The sequence below is a fragment of the Drosophila albomicans genome, chromosome 2R (genome assembly GCF_009650485.2).
Source record: "Drosophila albomicans strain 15112-1751.03 chromosome 2R, ASM965048v2, whole genome shotgun sequence".
NCBI classification, from domain to species: Eukaryota; Metazoa; Arthropoda; class Insecta; order Diptera; family Drosophilidae; genus Drosophila; species Drosophila albomicans.
Genome location: NC_047631.2, coordinates 29,304,114 through 29,318,476, shown reverse-complemented (window position 1 = coordinate 29,318,476; position 14,363 = coordinate 29,304,114). Strand labels below are relative to the sequence as shown.

Sequence of the window (14,363 nt, the reverse complement as noted above, 5' to 3'; positions counted from 1 at the left end):
GCCGCTGCCCATTGCCGAGGGCTTTAATTAAGGCTTTCCCTTCCGTAGCGAACTTTTGCGTTTCTTTGGCAAAAAGTTTGCGATGCCTGCGGCTCTAAGCCAGTCGTCGGAAAAACTTTGATTTTGTATCCAACTGACAGCTATAGGCTATAGGTAGGAATAAAATAAATTACATAATCCACTTCAGTGACATTTGTCAAAGGCGATAGACAGCCGACAAAACCGAAAGCTGCATACAATACGACATTTGTTTTGGCACTAAATAAATACGATAGGAAAGACAGCTGTAATATTTCGAAGTCAACTACTTTAGCTAATCTAATCCTTTGATTAATTTTCACTTGCTGCAAGAGGCTTTGTATTACGTACGCTTGAAATTAATTCAAATGAAAGCGAGACTCGCATTTCAAATGAATTTTCTACATGGGAAACCTTTTACTCAGCACATTTTATAAGCATATGTAAGTGCGAGCAGCTAGTTAGCAAGACGACTGCAAAAAGGAGATTTGAAAACAGCACACACACACACTAAATGATAAAAGAAAAAAGCTGCATTACTGCTGTCAGGCGAACTTAATTGAGAACGAAGAAAGGAGGAAGGAGGAAGGCAGAAAATGTTGTTGGCAATGCAACAACGGTTATTACAAGGCTTAAATGCAATGAGTACACATTGAGATTTCACATACGCTACACAGAATATTTGAGTCTCGTCTTCTCTGTGATGGCATCTCGCCATTGTTGGCGCTAATGACACTTTTATAACTTTTTATAGATTTTTCACACTTAATGTGAACTTGTGCCATTTATCGTAGCATCCCCGACAGCGACAACAATCCTTTTTGTAAGCAGCGTCCACGTTTCCCCCTCTTTCCCTTCCCTTTACAATTCTATCGTTTGCTTCCACAATCGTTTTTATTTGCAGTTTTCTTTTTTTTTTCAAACTTATTTACGAGAATGTGCGGAAGATGCTGCCGGATTTGCACAGGGCCCAGCTCAGCACCATTATGCCCCATACAAATAGATATATGAGTATACACAGTGTGTGTGTGTGTGTTTGTGTGTGTCTAGCAGTTGTTGCCGTTGCTCTCTGTCTGCTGTCTGTAAGCCTTGAGGGGCGCACGGCGCGTATACGCAATGTGGCGCATACAAAACGAGAGGCGCGCAACCCAACAGCGTAGTAGAAGAAGAAACACAAAACGGGACAACGCCACAGCTCTAGAATATTGCAACAAATCCCAAATGCCAGGCATGAACAACTTTTAAACTTTCCCATACTCACACACACACACGCATATAATATGCTTCAATAGCAATAGAGTGCGTGTGCGTGTGCGTGTGTGTGTGTGGTTTGCCTTATAAACATTGATGCGTGGCATGTTAAATTCAGAGAGAGATAAATTGTCTCCCGGCCCCTCAGAGCTGCGTCAAGTGGGTTGGGGAATGAGCAAAATCAAAAGCAATCATGTTGATATTTGCACAGCACATACAGATTATGTTTTAGTTTTTTTTTATAGCAAGCAAAAGGAAAAAATAACAACAACTATATAGATAGAGCGAACCATTTGCGATTACTTCGATTTGAGAGGGGCTTAAAGTGTTTTTAGACTATTTGCTCAAGAGTCTTTTAGCAAAATAACGATGTAGCTCACAACATACAACTGTTGCTTCCACTAATAAATTATGCATCATGCTTAACAGAGGCGAACAGAAAACATGGTTGAGAAATGCTTGAAATATAAATAAGTTAAAAAACGAACCTAAATTCATTAATGCTTTAAATATACTATATACTTTCAGCTAATCAGATCGACTTAACTCAATAATAAGCAATTAGTATCAATATTTATTTTCACTGACAAATTATGCATGTTGCTTATCAGAGGCGAGTTGAAAACCTAGCGGAGAAATGCTGGAAGTATAAAAAAATAAAAAAAAACCAACTAAAATTCAATAATCAATAGATAGTATCAGCTAATCTGATTCAATTTAACTTGCTGGTAAGCAATTAATGTTGAATAATATTTATTTTTACTGATAAATTATGACGCTAAACAGAGGCATAGATAAAACTAACGAATATTTAATTTAGAATAATCCTATCAATAGAATTTATTACCTAAATAATTCGACTTCTGTTTAACATGGCATTAAAATATACTTTCCAAATTACACATAATTAATATTTATTTTCAAGTGCAACCTGCGTTCATTCACATGTTTTACACAAGTCTTCAACCAAAAAACAAAACTGAAAGAATAATCTTATCACGTGGTCTTCTCAGCTCAACAGCTTCAAGATAAAATCCAAATGTGCCTTGACTTGTTTACAGAATACAACTAAATTGTCCACTATAAAATACTTACCCAGAGCTATAAAATAATAAAAGTTTATTTCCACTTTTATGATTAGGCTAACGAAAGTAAACAAATTGCTCTATCAACACTTTATTTTCTAAATTGATTAGTTAGGTATTAGGTTATATGTATTACATTGCAGCTGATAATTGAAATAAAAATAAAAAGCAACCTTTTTTTATATATAATATTTCAAATGCTAGGCCAACTGTTTATTGTACTTTCTTGTTAGTCGTCTTCTTATCTGCTTAAGTGCTGCTGCTGCTGTAGTTTACAATGTGTTGAGATGAGAATGTGAGTATTAAACTCACATGTTTGAACATTGTACCATCAACGAACCACTTGAAATTGTTTTATATGTGTACAAATATTTTTATGTAATAGAAATATATGTATATCAGCTTGATGAGGATCATCAAATGAATCAGCACAAAAGGGTAATTGTGAAATTGAGTTGTTTGCGTTTTGTGTGACGTTTGCTTATCACAAACAAAAAGTAAACAAATCGAGAGCACACCGAGTATAAAAAGACGACTGCACTGGCGATTGCCTCGCATTTACAGTATCAACAAGACGCACTCAAGATGGAATTCAAACCAGAGATTAGCTACGATCCGGCGAGCAAAATTTGGTCCAGCTTAGATGATCACGATCACTTTGACCCCGAGCTGTCGATAGGGGAGATTATCTACCATGAGATGCGGCGACATCCCAAGCAAATTGCCCAGGTAAATGGCGAACTTAAATACTTCTCATACTTTATTGATTATGCAATCTCTTGCTAGATTTCTGCTACTGAAAATACGGTTCTGCTGCGTGAGGAGATGCTGCAGAATGCCATGAGCATTGCCAGCTATATGCGTAATCTGGGCTTGGTGCAAACTGATGTCGTAGGCATCATTGGAAGGAATACAACGCATATGGCAGCTGTGGCTTATGCCTGCTTCTTCAATGGCATTGCCTTCCATTCGCTCAATGTCAACTATGATGAGTCGAACATAGAGAAGCTATTCAACATTACCAAACCTCAAGTGATCTTCTGTGATGGCGATGAATATAAAACTGTTAAGGCGGCTACAAAATCATTGAATCCAAAGATTGTGACGATGCGCAAACATGCTGCAGATAGCATATCCATTGACCAGCTGCTCTTGACCAAGGTGGAACAGAACTTTAAGCCACTTCGCCTGGAGCAGGGCAACAATCAAACGCTGGCCATCATCTGCTCATCGGGCACCACGGGCACACCCAAAGCGGTGACCATAGCAAACAGTCGCAAGATTTTGAATGGCAATTTGTAAGTGAAAAACGTAGAACAACTTAGTAATAACTTTGAACTAATTTATCATATTTTAAACAGAATGTTAACCACGGCGGATGTGCAATATTCGCACAGTTCCCTCGACTGGATTACCGGACTGATTGCAGTTATTACCACCGCTGTGTTTAGCACTAAACGCATCATATCCGACAACGCTTTCGATGCTGGACTCTTGTTGCATCTGATTGAGAAGCATCAGATCACCTGGCTGCTGTTGGCACCCTTCCACCTCGCCATGGTTTATCACTCACCGGAGTATGAGCAAACCAACTTGGATAGCGTGCGTTATTGCATGTTTACTGGATGTCGTTGCTCGTTGGACTTACTCAATCAGCTGCGAAAGCGTTTGCCCGGCAATGTGTTGCACTTTGCCTACGGCATGACTGAGGTTGGCATTTGGGCCACCTTCAATTGGAATTTCGATCAGAAACCCAAATCGGTGGGTCGGTTAACTGCTGGCTTCAAGGCCAAGATAGTCAATGAAAGCAAAGAGCCCCTGGGACCCAATGAGATGGGCGAAGTGTGCCTCAATAACGGTCAGTATTGGGCTGGATATTTCGGCAACACGCAAGAGTCACGCAACATACGCGACAGCAATCGTTGGTTCTATACGGGGGATTTGGGGTACATAGATGAGGATGGCTTCCTGTTCGTAATGGAACGCAAAAAGGATATGCTCAAGTATCAAAATATTATGTACTATCCCCACGAGGTGGAGGAAGTCATTTGCCAAATGCCACAAGTGGCAGATGTTTGTGTATTTGGTGTCTGGAACGATACGACGGGAGATGAGGCTGCCGCAGCTGTTGTCAGCAAACCGGGAGTTCAGCTTAGAGCGGAGGATGTAATCGACTATGTGCACAACCATGTGGGTGCTCCGTACAAGCAGTTGATTGGTGGCGCCATCATTGTGGATGATCTCAAGCGCAGTCCCAATGGCAAGACAAATCGCTTGGCCAACAAGGAGCACTTCATGCAAGTCAAGGGACGCAACTAAGAGCAGCTAAGAGCTATATAATGAGACTATTAGAAAATATATTGCTAAACGTAATGCTAACATATTTTAATATGAATAAATATGGTATTAGGAAATGAGAACATTTATCATTAAATGTATTTCAAATATAGTTACTACAAAAAAGTGTGAAAATATTTTTCTTAAAATAAGTATAAGTAAGAGCTTGATTACTGCTTTACAAAAAGAAAAATAAATGAGAATAATTTCACTAAACTATTTTAAATATAAGGCAACTATTTTTCACAAAGATGAAATGGAATTTTTTTAAAAATGTAACCTACATAAGAAATAATTCAATAAAATTCGAAAAAAATAAAGTTTAATATGAAGACCTTAGAAACGACTAACCAGAGAATAATTTTTATATATTGTATATATTCATATCCTACCGCAAAAATACCAAAAATAAACCAACATGTTTATTGGTATATTGATATACTACAACAAAAAATATACCACAGAATGCAAAATATACCAGACGAGGGTAACCAAATTTTCAGGAATCATAAAATCTATATATTGTTCATGTTCATATCCTACCGCAAAAATACCGAAAATATACCAACATGTTTTTTATGGTATATTGATATACTACTACAACAAAAATACCACAGAGTGCAACCTAATTTTCAGGAATCATAAAATCCACAGTTATTATTATATGATCCAAAAACTCTCCTCTTTTCTAATAAATATAAATAAATCTAAGAGCACTACTATTTTATATTTACACTAGAATCAATACTTATACTTATAAAAATAACTAAATTAAACTAAAAATCAAATCAATCTCTACTTTCGGTTTTATTATCTCTCCATCATATGCATAATAAATGGAAATATATTTATTCAAGCAAGTATGCTATGCGTATCTGTGGCGTATTTGTTGAAACAAGGTCAACGACGACGACGACGACGACGAACGTTAATCTCGAATGTTGTTTGCTTCAATTGAAAATTTATTGCACACGCTTAGTGCATAGAGCATAGTTTACTATTGATTTCTTTTTATCGCAATCCTTTTTTTCCCCCATACATTTTTTAGTCCATTGTGTTATATGGCTGCTTTTGTTATGCCCCCAGCAAATATCATTTCCGCTTATCACCACATAATATTATTCATTCTTATTCTCATTTCTCTCTCTCTCTCAATTTCAGTTTTCATTTTTTATGTATAGCATTTTCTTTTTTTATCATTTATTTTAAAGTTAGAAAGCGGGTTATGTCTGCAGTTGTTGCTGCTGACTACGGACATAAAAAAGCCGCCATTGGCTTTACACACGATTGCCCACACCCACACACGTACACACCCCACACACACTCGTATACACTCATACACTTTCACTTAGATGATGGAATGACAGCCGTTGTTAAGCGCAATTCAATTGGAATTAAATTTAACCGGCAGCAGTTGCTTCCAGCGTTGACTGCAGTTGTTACTTTTGCCCCTTTGTCGGCGTTTTTAGCTTTGCCTTCTGCCTCTGCTTTTGTCTATCCATGTGTGAGTGTATGTTTGTATGTGTGTGGGTGTTATACAAACAGCTATACTTTGGTGCTGCGGCCATTGTTTGCCTTACAAGTTACATTTTTGCTTGCCATTGATGTCAATGGTCAGATTTACATAGTTATTGTCTATTTGGTTGCTGCTTTTCTATGTCGCATTTTCTATTGCATTTTCTGTGTGCCAATATCCTGAAAGCATTTGTGCCGTTGCACGTTGCACGTTACACGTTGCACATGTTGCACACGTTGCTCGTTAGCCGCAATTACGAGAATCCAGAGGCAAGCTGTTATATCCACAAGTATTTGCAATATATTTGCTGTACTCTACTCTGATATTTGATCAATTAAATTTACGTACATCGAGAGCATTTCAATTAAATAATGCACACAACATATTATCCGACAATTGACAAATAACAAACAACAAACACACACACACTCAAAATGCAAAATAATTAATCCGATTTACGCTTAATTAGGCAATTGAGATTTCATGGTTGTAATCTGTATGCAAATTGCTGCGGTTAAGCATTTAATTATTCAACACTATTCCTCGAGCACAATTTAATTTAAACAAATAACGAAGCACATGATAAAGTCTAAAAATTCGATAAAAAACAGCTGTTTGTTTTTTCAGTGTCAATTAATTGTTAACAAATTTTAATACTTAAATTAAACAAGATTAAAAATGCCCGAGTTCGAGATTAATTTATTATTTGTTTGCAAGGCAAAAAAAAAAGAGAAATAAAAATGAAGCGAAGGCGAAGTCGAAGGCGAGTGAAAATTGCGCAGTTTTCATTTAACTGGCATCCCGTTGAGGCCTTGTACCTTCATTTCTTTTGCTATTGTACCGTTAATAAATTGTACTTTCAAGTTATTTACTCCATGGCCCCAAAAACCCAAATGCATAAATCACGTGTAACTTTCGCGGATGGAAAATTGGGGTTGTGTCGGAATCGGGATGCTTACGAGTATTGTCGTCACCGAGTCGCCTCCAAATGTAATTTTTGTCCGATTTTCGTTCGCGCGTATAACTTTGGTCATTAGATATCATTCTGTGCTCTGGCCCTTTTTTTTTTTGTAAATTGCAGTTTTTCACATACTTTACTGCCACTTGAATGACGCCAAAAGTAAAGTACATATCAGTCGAGCATAATTTATATATTTGACTGTATTTGCAAGCAGACGTGCAACCCACGCCATTGCATCCTTCTTATCGACCACAAGCACAAACACTGCACCCTGAAACGTTTTGGACGGATATGGAAATTACCGCAGCAAAGTTGCAGTCATAAATACAGCTCACATAGTGTTGAGCTGGAGGTGTAAAAGCGGAGAAGCAACCACTTGTTCGCTCCCCTTCCCCAATATTGATATTTACAAGTTGCTCCGTGTGTTGGCAGCAAATTTTCTCTTTAACTCATTGCTAATTGTCGTCGCACGCTGCGTATGAGCAATGTGTGGGTGCTGGCTCCCTTTCGGTGGAACTGAAGGCGTTTAATGAAGTCACCAAGTATGCCAAGCAAATGGCTGTTAGTTATGAGTTGATTATGCATCCCCAATGTTCATGCCCCTCTCACATTCTGGCCATGATTAATGTGGCATTAAATGTGATTTCGGGGGAGCCTGGCAACGAAACAAAACGCGCGGCAAAAAACATTTCTCAGTTAGTCACAGCACGCGAATGTCTGTCATAGCACAGTAAAGCCAAGGCAACACACGCAACAACACTTGCAAAAAGGGGCAAAGTCATTGCTGCTGTTACTGTTCCTGCTGCTGCCTGCCCCAGGACAATACACATTTTTATGGCATTTTTATTGAAACACGTAAAACGTAAATTGAGCAACTCGTTGGTAAATCACGCAAGAAGCCGAGGCAGTCTTTCACATGCAAAATTGAATAGCATACATATTACTACATGTTAATTAAATTTAAATTATAAATAATAGTACTTAAGCGCAGATCTAACACCTGAGAGGCTAAGCTACTATTTTTGTAATTTTAATTTTTGAAAAAAAATCCACCGCGGAAAAAATAAAGCAGTTTATCACGTACAGAACGCTGCACTGCATTCTGCACTGCTTATACAGCTGCCACCAACTGCTTTGCTTGCGCACTGCTTGCAGTCAAAACATTTCCCTTGTAACAAATGGTTCACATGGAGAAATTTAATTAAATTTAATTTAAAATTGTACTTTTATATGATTTTTTAAAAAAAAATTTCTTTGTTGTACAATAGCAATAACCTTTATAACGTTTTTGACGTTAGAACGCTGCGCTGTGTTCTGTTTATACAGTTGGCATCAACAGCTGACGCACTGCGGTTCTTGTCATGGTTTTCGGTAAAACCACTATTCGAGCGGCTCTTGTCATAGTTTTCGGTAAAACCACTATTTAGGCGGTTTGACATATGTAAGTATTCTATGATTAGTGTAGGAAGCAACAAATTTAAATTTACATTTAATTTTAATTTACATTTAAAATTTGTACTGTCATAAAATTTGTACTGAATGATTATTAACTTTTGTTTTCAGAACGAGTCCCCAGTAGCCAGGCAAGCGCAGTAATGAGTTTCTGGTTAATTCATGAGAAACAGTGTTGGAAGATTGATTGAAAACATCGATATCAATATCTGACTATTTTTTTAAAAAACACATCGATAAGCAAATCGGAATACGACCATCCCTAGCTAGGGACATAGTTTTTCCCTCCATTTTTTATGTTTTTACCTGTTTTTATAATTATTTAATCTCATTGAAACAATTCAATGCACAAAATATTGGACAACTTTCAACAGGCCGAGAAAATCGGCGAAGGCACTTATGGCATAGTATATAAAGCGTGCAACAACCAAACCGGAAAAGATGTTGCACTCAAGAAAATCCGACTCGAAGGGTATATTATAATCTCCAAGCTTCACCCAGAGCGTCCTTAGAAGTGGATAGTAGTGATATCTATAAGAATTTTCAAATGTGAACTCTATAATGTTACATTCACTGTCAAAACGCCGTCTGAACACATTTTCGGTTCTGCACGGTGTCCTTGATGTCCTTGACGAATGTCAAACGTCGCCTCGGTTGGCTGCACAACAAAGCCCGGATTCTGTGCGTGTTGCGTGGCTGTATTTCCAATATACGTAGCACCACATGATTCGGCTTTGTGGTACCGCCCAATTCATCATATGCAAATTAAAAAATGTTCTCAGTTTTAACTGAATGTATGAATGTCTTAACATTCATTAATATCCTGTAATTTATGATATTTTTAGCGAATCTGAAGGTGTCCCATCAACTGCCATACGAGAGATATCATTGCTGAAGAATTTGCGGCACAAGAATGTAGTGGAACTGCACGATGTGGTCATATCGGGCAATAATCTGTATATGATCTTTGAGTACCTGAACATGGACCTTAAGAAATTGATGGACAAGAAAAAGGATGTCTTTACACCGCAGCTAATTAAGGTATGTATATTCTCAATGGCATCACATCATATCTTCTTTAATTGTCATCTTTGTCATTTTCTAGAGCTACATGTATCAGATATTTGATGCTCTCAACTTTTGTCACACCAATCGCATTCTGCATCGTGATCTCAAGCCACAGAATCTACTTGTGGACACAGAAGGCAATATTAAGGTAAAACTTAGTGTTCCGCCCAACTTATGACTCATTTACTAACCGAACACATTGTAGTTGGCTGACTTTGGATTGGCGCGAGCTTTTAATGTACCAATGAGAGCTTATACACACGAAGTGGTGACACTTTGGTATCGTGCTCCTGAAATTCTCCTCGGCACTAAATTCTATTCAACGGGCGTGGACATCTGGAGCCTAGGCTGCATATTCGCAGAGATGGTAAGACATTTCACCTACTTTCAATAGCATTTGTTAATGTATTTCTAACTGACAGATTATGCGACGCTCGCTGTTTCCGGGTGACAGTGAAATCGATCAGCTTTATCGAATCTTTCGCACGTTGAGTACACCAGATGAAAGCAAATGGCCCGGCGTAACACAACTACCCGACTTTAAGGCCAAGTTTCCCAAATGGGAAGCATCCAATGTACCTTCAGCTATACGCGAGCACGAAGCACACGAACTGATTATGGTAAAAGTTCTTAAGAATAAACATTTTCAAATATTCTCTATTGATATGTTCTCTATAACAGTCTATGCTCTGCTACGATCCCAATTTACGCATATCGGCCAAGAATGCTCTACTACACGCATACTTTAACGATGTTAAACATGTAAGCCATGTAGCCCTGCCTGTGGATCCCAATGCTGGTTGTCCATCGCGACTTACTAAGCTTGTATGACATATTCAATTTACTGCTGAGATATTGACAATCTCATTACTTGTGATGTTTAGTATAGTAAGTGATTGTACCTTCTACCTCAACAAATTAGTACAATTTAATGCAATTACAATTGAAAGGTATACATTTAACTCTTCATTGTTTTATCCTTTTTGCAGGTGTCTACTTCATCTCATTTGTACACACGCATAACACAACGTGACTCATACAACAACAACATCATCATAAAAAATACACATCATGTTCATAAAAAATAGTTAGCAAACTTTTTATTGACGCTTGTTTGACGCGTTCACCAGGCGCTCAGCTATTGGCACACTATGCCTATTACGTGGTCTAATTTTAGCTATTCCCTGTGCTTCAACCTTCTCAGCTTGACGCTGACGTTCGCGATTTCGTTGATCGTCACGCATGTACGTGCCAATTGCATTGCGCATGCTTTCGGAGAGCGTGGAGGCGGAGTCATCCGATGCACCTTCGGTAGCCACGACGTCGGCCTCGTTAGCAGCGTCTTCGTCATTGGTAGCGAGTCTATCATCGTCGAGAACTTCGTCAATCGCAGCGACCGATGCATCGTTGTTCGGCACTTTGATAGCCAATGCCAATGGACGCAGTATTGCATATTTTTTGCCGTTTAATTTGCGAACATTCTCCTCGCTCTCGTATTGTGGCTGCTCGTCTTCGACTGGACTTTCTTCGTAGTACGACGGATCATAGTAACTAGCGTGTTGTGCATAATCGTTGTATGCCTGCAAACGTCGCAAATCATAGTAATTCTCCAGATTGGGATAGTAGTACATTGGTTGCTGATGTGGCAAAGCAATGGGCAGTGAGGATCCGCCATAATAGCCATAAGGATCATCATCCTGCTCCGCCGAATCGTAGACGGGACGACGCTTCTGCTGCTTGCGACGCTTGCGCTTACGTTTGCTGGGACTCTGCGTTGTAGCTTCTGAGTCATCCTGCTCCAGTTCTTGTTGCTGCTCCTGTTCTTTCTGATCATTGTATATGGCCTGCAGTGGCACGGTTTCAATGATATTGGCATTGCCATTGTTGAAGAGATTCGTCAATGGATTGGTCAGATTTCTGAAGCCAAAGTTCGGTTGCACGCTGCGCACAAAACTATTCCAAACTCGCACAATTGGTCGTTGCGTTGTGGTCGTGACTGTCGACGCTGCCTTGGCACGTACACGACGTCCTTGTCCACGACGATATCCACCGGATACGCGGGGCACATAGATGGGATAATCAAGCTGTCGGCTGTGGAGTAAGTAATTCAAGTTATCATTGAGGGTATCAAACTAATATCTAATGAATAAATTTAGAGAACTTAATTTTAGGCTTACCTAGCGTAAGATGGCTTCAGCTCTTGAGGTTGCCAGATTTGTATCACTTCCGTTTTGCGTTTCTTGGCTGCTTCGACTTGGTTGGCTGCACCAATCCAGGCCAACAGCAGGACAGCTGTCCACAGTTGCCAATTCATTGCGATACAGCAAAGGATTGATCACCGAATAATATAAATATTGTTGCCAAATCGCGCCTGTATTCTTTTCTGGCTCGGAGCCAACTGATGCTTGATGCGCTCTGCAGTCAGGTTGTCAATCCAAATTTTGCGCTGTAGATTTCGTTAACATTGTGACGATCTTTAAGCGCAGCTCATTTGAATGCCCATATTTTGGCATGTTGATTTTGGTCAGTGAAAGTTTTTTTATGAAAATCAATTTGCCATTATCCAGCGCTAGACGCATAATATTAATGCCGATCTAACCCAATTCTGTTTAGCGAAGCTGTTGAAAGTCTTTCGCTTGTGGGAAGTCTTTTGGCCATTGACCATTGACTTGGCACTTACCCATCATCGCCTCGTTTATTCACATGCTAATTTTGTTGGGGTTTATGAGCGTTTTGAGTATTTTGGCATTTCGTAAACCTGTTTGATTTACAATAATCTTGATAAATACTGCTGTTTAGGACAGTAAAGCGACGGCTTTATCTATCTCTTTAAATAAATTATTGCCGTGCAAGAAAAATGTTCTTTATTAGGTTACAAATTATTGGCCATGATGGCTTTCATAATTTGTAGAGATGTGTGTAGAAACAAATTAAGTGGGTTTGATAAATGGTAAGCATGTAAAAGAAATTTTTGAGATGCCAAGATAAGTGCCAGCGAACTAAAGAAGCTAAAAATTAATGCAAATTTTCTGATCAATGATTTTTCTTGACTTTGGCCCCCACCCAAAATCGTTATATTGATGTGGTGCACTTAATGATAAACAAATTTTTATCAAAATGATTATTAAACGTTTGGCATTCGAGGGTCTTTTGTGTGTTTTTTTGTTTTGGGGCCTCACAACGGAAATCTAGAGCCTGCAATTGCGCCGCTTATCAAGTTCAATCTAAAATAGTTGACGTTGCCGAACAATTTATTGAGTCCTTCGAATTTGTCCACAGTCATACACCCGCCCAATAGAAGTCCTTAGTCCTTAGAGCGGTGCAGAACCTGGAGTTAACGCTACATGGGGGCCCCTAAAAACAACTTCCGATCCAAAGCCAAAACAAACAACATACAAAACGCAAAGAAAATCTCTAACAAGTGTCAACAGACAACGCGGAGAGTGAGATTTGACAGTGTGAGAGACAGTGTCCGAGAGAGAGAGAGAGCGAGAGATTTGCAAAAGCTTTGCTAGTGGGTGGCAAAGAGAGTGAGCACAAGCTTTTGGGAGAGCAAAGCTTTTGGACGCCTAGCTAGGCAAATTTTGAAGGCGCGCTCAGGAATCGGTTTCAGTTGACGTTGAGATTCCTGGCCTAAAACGACCGAGCGAATGCATTGAAATTTTTGGGTACGCGAGTCGCGCGCGCGTTAAAAAAGAAAGCTGGAAAAACGCCAGCGGCAGCAAAAACTAACTAACAACCTAACTAAAAGCGTTTTTCCTCCCGTCTAGGAAAACTAGTGAAAAGGCAAGTTTAAGTGGCAGTTGCGTTGTTGTTGTTCTTCTTCTTCTTCTGCTGTGCTGGCTAAGCAGCCCCCGAGACCGAAAAAAAAACGACCAAAAACCCATGCCCTAGTATAAGTTTTTGCCTCCGTTGATGTTTGCGTGCGTGAGTGTGTGTGTGTGTGTGTTAGTGTATTAGTGTGTGTATCTATGTGCGTGTGCGTTTTGTGTATCCGTTCACAAAGTGTTCACAGTTTTTGAGTTGCTCCAAATTATATACAACAATGAGACCAACATAAATTCACCCATACACATACGTACTTACATATATGTAATTGAATTAAAGAAAGGGCTCAGCTTCAACCAGAGCGTCGCCTGGTCTGTCTCTCGCGTTTTTTATTGTATTTTATATAAGGAAGCAAAAAGCGTTGCACAGCAAAGCATAGGGTAAAATGGGAGGGGGGAGCGGAGAGGTGGAAAAAAGCGGAAAGAATTGCGTAAAGTTACACACACACCCACACACACACACACTCGCATAAGTGCCATTAAGAGTGCTTAAGTAAATTATATAAAATCATTTAACGCATCGATGAGCATTCATAACACGAAATGCGCAACCACAGCTTGTCATACCAAGTGCAAGAGGAAAAGTGTAAAATGCCATTTCCCTCAACTGCTTATTGTGTGTACATAAGAAAAATTCAATTTGCCAAGAGTGTGTGTACTCTAACCTTATCTAGCTAACAACTACACTTGCTCCGAAAGATGCCCAAAAAAAAAGTAACTGAATATCGCCCTCAGGCAAGTTGTATGTGTGTGAGCTCAATTTAGACAAGACTCTGAGATGGCGGCTGGTGTCAAGGTGTGTGCGTCTATCCCGAAGCATAGAAAAACGAAAGAAATGAAACGAAAAA

At 39.1% G+C, this 14,363-nt stretch overlaps 3 protein-coding genes across 3 annotated transcripts; 2 read left to right on the top strand and 1 right to left on the bottom strand.

Annotated features, from left to right (window-relative positions):
* Positions 1 to 2,910: 2,910 nt before the first annotated feature.
* LOC127566080 (uncharacterized) lies at positions 2,911 to 4,768 on the top strand. Its single transcript, XM_052007621.1, has 3 exons — positions 2,911 to 3,083; positions 3,141 to 3,652; positions 3,716 to 4,768. The coding sequence occupies exons 1-3, from the start codon at positions 2,940 to 2,942 to the stop codon at positions 4,671 to 4,673; spliced, it is 1,614 nt and encodes a 537-aa protein (XP_051863581.1). The 5' UTR covers positions 2,911 to 2,939; the 3' UTR covers positions 4,674 to 4,768.
* Positions 4,769 to 8,863: 4,095 nt separating this feature from the next.
* Positions 8,864 to 10,775, top strand: LOC127566085 (cyclin-dependent kinase 2). The gene is made up of 7 exons (XM_052007629.1): positions 8,864 to 9,092; positions 9,466 to 9,661; positions 9,726 to 9,836; positions 9,894 to 10,055; positions 10,111 to 10,308; positions 10,370 to 10,576; positions 10,678 to 10,775. The coding sequence occupies exons 1-6, from the start codon at positions 8,965 to 8,967 to the stop codon at positions 10,517 to 10,519; spliced, it is 945 nt and encodes a 314-aa protein (XP_051863589.1). The 5' UTR covers positions 8,864 to 8,964; the 3' UTR covers positions 10,520 to 10,576; positions 10,678 to 10,775.
* Positions 10,776 to 10,788: 13 nt separating this feature from the next.
* LOC127565944 (uncharacterized) lies at positions 10,789 to 12,002 on the bottom strand. Its single transcript, XM_052006904.1, has 2 exons — positions 11,866 to 12,002; positions 10,789 to 11,779 (listed from the first exon to the last, which is right to left on the bottom strand). Exons 1-2 carry the CDS (start codon positions 12,000 to 12,002, stop codon positions 10,789 to 10,791), a joined length of 1,128 nt encoding a protein of 375 aa, XP_051862864.1.
* Between the last annotated feature and the right edge of the window lie 2,361 nt (positions 12,003 to 14,363).